The sequence below is a fragment of the Morone saxatilis genome, unplaced genomic scaffold, assembly GCF_004916995.1.
Source record: "Morone saxatilis isolate NCDOM2014 unplaced genomic scaffold, NCSU_SB_2.0 Contig8, whole genome shotgun sequence".
In the NCBI taxonomy this organism is placed as follows: domain Eukaryota; kingdom Metazoa; phylum Chordata; class Actinopteri; family Moronidae; genus Morone; species Morone saxatilis.
Genome location: NW_023340257.1, coordinates 9,872,193 through 9,878,312, shown reverse-complemented (window position 1 = coordinate 9,878,312; position 6,120 = coordinate 9,872,193). Strand labels below are relative to the sequence as shown.

Below are 6,120 nucleotides of genomic sequence, written 5' to 3'. Positions count from 1 at the left end.
TTAAAGGGGATCTATTATGCTCATTTCCAGCTCTATACTCTCACCAGAGTAGCTTTGCATGATTAACTCTTTAAAAACATCCTTATTGTATGTTATACTGGCCCTTCATGAGTCCTGTTAGAAATATAGCCTTACTATATTTAGCCTACTACTGTTGTTAGTGGTTAGCTACTTTAACCACTAACTGTGCCGCCATAGCCATCTTTATTAGGTAACCCTGTCGGGACTGGGAGCTCAGAGCACTGGGGCAGTATTAGTGTTAGTCCTGACGCCTGAGCAGATAATTTAGACAGACTGAGTGGGTCCCTTCATGGCCGCGCTCAGCGGCACTCTGCATTTAGCAGATAAAGTATAAGCAAATCCATGATGAGCTGAAGTCAACAGAAAAAAAAGCGTAATAGGTCCCCTTTAATGTCTGAGTTATACCGAACTGTATCAAACCAAAGTGTTAACTAAATGTAGCTCCAACAATACCATGACAGCATTCCCACACATTTAATGAAGTCAGCATATGATGATTTACAATCACAGCCTACAAAGTATTTTGCATTTAATTGTTTGAACAAACTATTGTAGAACTGAAAGAACAATCTCAACTACCCAAGGTCCTTTTAATGACTGTTCTATAGCTTTTGATCAGATTACATGATCTTAATCAGCAGATGGATGAGAACAGTGGACAAAAAGTCCATCAAGTGCTCAAAGAAAATGGAAATTTGAACATCTATATTTACACGGCAATAAGACAAAACTCCATCTATTAATGTAGAGCATATGATATGATTAAAAGCTCCAGAACAGCTACTAAATCAACAAGGTCTAAAGTGAACTTTCAACTATTGTAGAAATCATCAGTATCTGAGATGTCTGCTCAGTTAATACATTTAGCCCATACTACACATCCAGTTTGTAACATCTATACTGTCTGCCTATATATGCTATGTGTCTAAAGTAAAAAATACCTGCATACCTGTCTGAACAGACTATTATACAGTACACAGGTCACAGGGTGTTCGTGGCTGCTGGTCCTCTTCTCCTCCTTCATGGTCTCCAGCAGGAGAAGCAGGCTGTTGAAGGAAAGCAGGAGGAGCTGACGTTCCTCATGGAGGAACAGGAGGGTGTCTGTGTCCTCCTGCGTCTTTGGGAAGACACCGGCCAGACGGTGAACACACAGCTGACTCGATACATCCCATAGACATAGAACCTGGAAAATGTACATAGGGGTAGAAGCTATATAAATCACCACATGCAGGCAAAGACAAAAAAACAAAAAACATAATAACTACTTTATATGGATATTTATGATCACAAGACATCATCATAATTACAAAACAGACACAATAATTGCCAAGAAGAATGGTTACTCTATACAATGTTGGTGTGACGACTGACGCTGTTCCAAGAACTCTTCCAGAGGGAAGTGAGGTAAAGCTTTTAGAGTTTCTTGCAATGGCAGATGGTGTTTGAGCAGAAGGCAGATGGAACATAAATCACTTCTAAAATATTCATCATCTTCAGAAAAACCGAAAAGAAGGCAAACATGCACAGTTTTACACAAGAAAAGCAAAAGCAGCAGAAGCACCAACATCCTCTTTACATCAGAAAGAAGAAGGGTTTAAAGGACATGTGGTCCTAATTGTGAGAAATGCTAGCTCTTACAATGGCAACAGTGTGAAACAGGCTACCAATCATCTGCACCACGGCCTGCTTCCTCTGCAGTAATTATAGCAAGGTATAACAATTAATATTACAATGATAGGGCTCTTTATCATTACATTATCCTAGCAGAGAGTTGCACACACACAGATCTACACACACACGCTCCTACCTTATCTTTAGAGAAGCTGAGCAGTTGTTGCTTGCTCTGCATGAAGCAAACTGCGGTGACAGGGCTTGTGTGACCACTTAGCACACAAACTGGTTCTGAGGTCACATAAGGGTTCCACAGCAAGACCTGATGATCCACACCTGCTGTAGCTGCAACCAACCAGAATGTACCAAATTAGCAAAGGTGCTAACTGCAGTTAATTTCAGGAAACTATATTTACCCCCCCCCCAAACCCCACAATCAATGTTCAATAAGGCATTTCATAGTTTGGATTCCTCTTTATGCCTTTGTGTATGCATAGAAATTTATTATAAGGCATTTGGTTTGCATGGAAAAAAGAGAATTGCTGGACGAAGTTAAAAAAAATTACTTTTTTTTTCAAAACTGGTAACAGACAAATGCATTTTGTTTTCTTTTTTCGAATCAATTTCAAAGCAAGTTAGGTAATCTAACTTGCTAATTGTAGATTTAGTTTTTTTTTTTTTTACCATGCTAAGCAACCAAGGCACATACATTCTGCCTCTCAAAATGAGAGTCCATTGATAGAGGATGTCATAGGGCTGGGCAGTTAATCTAAACATAACAATATTTCCTCATACAGGCTGCCATCTACCCCTTAAGTAGAACAAAGAATCTGATCTCTTTACAAGTCTAAATACAAAACCAGTCAGTTTGCTGTGCAGGTTCATTTCATAAATCGAGTTGACATTGTTCCACCAGCAGTTGCAAGCGATGAATTTAACCATGCATGTCTGGGTTAACTCAGCAAGACTAAACTCAAATGTTGGACAAATGCAGCTATAGGCACAACTACGGATGAGGAAGTGCTAATAGGTCAAAAGATGTTATTGCGGCCATACAAGCACACTTGTAATACTGTACTGAATGTAACAGTGAACGTTCACTATGAGCTACAGTTTGTCAGAAAATAAATGCAACAGCTCCTCAAGAGCCGAGCAGAGTTCCTGAGTTTTGTTTACCAGTAGCTTGACAGGAAGGTTAGGCCCGAAGTTAGCAACAACTTCAGTGTGGTGCTGTAAAGGAGTCTCCCCTCTGCTCTGCCACCACAGTCTGGAGGCTAAAGCATTTGTTAAAGTAATGTCCCTCAGGACCCTAAAACATGCCGCTGATGGAATGAAATAATTGTTATTCATCTATATCTATAATATAAATTATTTTGATAGTGATTTGAAAAATAGCATATTTTAGTTTGATTTCTTTAAATATTAAAACGTGTTATTTTACTGAATATGTTAGTCATAATCAATGATTTTCTGTTTATTTTTTTCGTGCACAGGAAAGATATAGTTTATAGATTGATTGTGAGGTAAATGTGGAAATTAATCGCAATATTGATTTTAGAGGATATTCCCCAGCCCTAGAGTATCATATGGTATATAGTATGGAAAGTTTAGGCTAATATAAAAATGGACAAGTTGAGGATGAACAATTACTTTTACATCAGAGTACATAGTGGTCCCCACCTATCAGATTGAGTCCACGGTGGTGGTCCATGTCCCACACACCCCTCTTTGTAAAGAACGAAGTGACTCGTAGAGTTCTGCTTTCCTTTTCCCTCCAGCTGATCACCATGCTGCTCTGCGGTCTGGTGCTGCACGATACAAAGGCTTCCAGTGAACCCAGGTAATGTACTGCAGCAAGAAAGAGTCAGAAAGTGAAAGTAAATTAGGTGTGACAGATACTGTAATTAGCTTTACTACATCTAGAAAACAGTGAGTAACACTGAGAAAATACAAGCCTGCTCATGATTCAAAGTTAATTTGAAACTGGATGTGAAGAATACAGCATACAAAAAGATAATTAGGCAATTCAATTAGCTTTTCAAAAGTTCAAACTTCAACTGATTTTTACTTATAACTTCTGAAAGTAAAGATCACTTACATTACATACAGCAAATTACTTTACCTTTTTATTGTGTTTTTTTCATTTTCTTCTGTGTTTTGAAGGACCGAAGAGAATGATTTCACATTTGTTTTAATTTAGTTGAAGGGCATTTAACATAATAACTAATGAAAGTCTTCACTGGTTTTTAATTGGACATACATTTGTGTGTCATCTACATAACAATGGTTGTGAATTTTGTGTTTATGTATGATATAGCCCATTGGCATTTTCAATGGATGGTGAGACAAACACTTAAAAATCTCATTCAGAAATCTGTCAGGCATAAGATGTAGAGAACACGATAAAGGCTTTAGTTTGGCAGTTGTGTCCTTTACAGTCCACAATGAAAGGGCCTCGAAATGATTGAGCAAAGCAGAGGGCGCAATGTAGAAAGAACAATAGACTTCATTTAATAAAATGTTTATCTGCACAGATTTGAGCTTAACGTTTTCTGTACAAACTCATCTTAAGAGAAGAAACAAGAAAACAATCATAAATGAAGGCCATCGGCTTCCAAGCAGCCCCTTTGTGTGAAGCAATAATGCAGCAGAAGTTACCAGCAGAGGGAATAAATTAGTTTTAACTCCAACAAATTCAATGTACAACAACATTGCAACATATTTTGATGATGACACACTGTTCATTTTATTTCATTTCTTCCAATTAGATACTTCATCCTGCTGATGCCAAAATGCTTTCACTGTGAGAACTCTGAAGGACATCCACTTTCTGAAATGGCTGTGCTAAATGTGCATTGACCGCAACCCTGCTGTATAATAAACCAACCAATCCACAGGCACTCAGCACAGCATAGAATTAGGCCGGTTTGATTTGCTCACTGGTATTACAGAAAATGTAATGGATCTTGCATCACCATCTATCTCAATTAACTCTTTGATTGAGAACAGCTAAATTGGATGCCACACGTCTCTATTAGAGGCTGCTTAGCTTTCAAACACTGCACAAATAAGTGTGGGCTGCGAGATGGCATGTGACAGTCGTAGGTCAAAGATCGGCCGCATAGCTAGGGCAAATAATTATGTCTGATTACATTTCATACACCACATCTTTTCTCCATCCTGTGAATTAAAAGATCAGTGGATTTTCAGACAGCCTTGCATGACTCATCATTGATTAATGATGCCTTCTCTCTTTCACTGACACACACAAATCATAAATCAAAACTACTTGTGATGCAGACCCAGATACAAAACATCTGCTTTAGCCAGTGTTGTATGTAATGTCACACTTATTGCTTAAGTTATTGAGTTAAGAATTTAAAGAGCAACAGCAAGAGTCACTTTATATCAAAGCAAACCTCTTTTGTTCTGCAACAAATCGCTGCACATTTTGGGAGATTTTACCTACACGCTGATGTACATTCTTAATGTTCTTTTTCCTTTCTTTGATCATAACATTATATGGATATGTTAATGCTTTTCTCTCACACAGACGCACACTTCCCACAGCACTCCTTCCTTGTCCTTACGGGTCTGTGTCCATCCCAATTTCCTCCTAATTTCCTGTCAATTTTCCTCTCTGTTCCACCACTCTACCCCCTTCTCTCCCTCCCCCCTACTCCTTCCTCTCTCTGGTGGCCCGTGAGCCCGAAGGTTTGGAGGTCTGCATAACCAGCCATGTCTAATGGTACACAGCCCACTCATACTGCAGGGTGGGCAACATCAAAAGAACAGCACCAGCACCCCAGAGGTATGCAAACACACATATACAGTCACACAAGCTCCCTTCTTTCCTTTCTCACACTCAAAACACTACACACACACACACAGCAAACCTTAATATACACTCTCTCTTGTTGTTTCACATGCACACACACACACAGCCGGTAGAATTTCAATTAACCGGTGCTTTTAATGTTTTGGCATTGTCTCCTCTGTTTCCCCCTTTTTTGTTTTCCCATTTGTTGTGCTTATTTATATGTCTTTTATTCTTGCCCCCCCCCACCCTTCATCAGGATCTCCCCTTTTAGCCAAGCTAGTCTCAGAGTGCTGCCTCTGCTGAATCATTATCAAACAGCCCAGTGACTCTTCACAGGGGCTCTATACGAATGATGCAATCGAGACACAACTAAGCGACCTCTTTGTTACCCAGGCTGAGCTGAGTGGAGAGTCTCAGGAGGCCAGACCTCCAGCCTGTGACTCTATGCCAATAGTCAAAAGTCTGGCTATGCAAGACTATAGAGTGGATGACTAAGGACTCGCTGTGTGTCACTGTGTGTGCATCAGTGACAGAGACACACCCAAGCATTTCCATGATGTTGCATAAGCCGTTATTAAGGTGATACTGAAAAAGTGAGCAAGCAAGCACAAACAGTGGCTCTCATCCCAGCTGTCAAGGTAAAGGTATGTGTATGTGTATGTGTGTAT

The 6,120-nt window shown here is 39.5% G+C and overlaps 1 protein-coding gene across 1 annotated transcript in view; it reads right to left on the bottom strand.

Annotated features, from left to right (window-relative positions):
• The window catches only part of LOC118342008 (WD repeat-containing protein 49-like), a 26,503-nt gene that overhangs the window by 15,144 nt on the left and 5,239 nt on the right, over window positions 1-6,120 (bottom strand). Inside the window, exons 7-9 of the mRNA XM_035680433.1 lie at window positions 3,313-3,480; window positions 1,829-1,977; window positions 971-1,204 (exon numbers count right to left, since the gene is read on the bottom strand). Coding sequence (XP_035536326.1) covers window positions 971-1,204; window positions 1,829-1,977; window positions 3,313-3,480 — 551 coding nt within the window. The remainder of the gene's footprint in view (window positions 1-970; window positions 1,205-1,828; window positions 1,978-3,312; window positions 3,481-6,120) is intronic.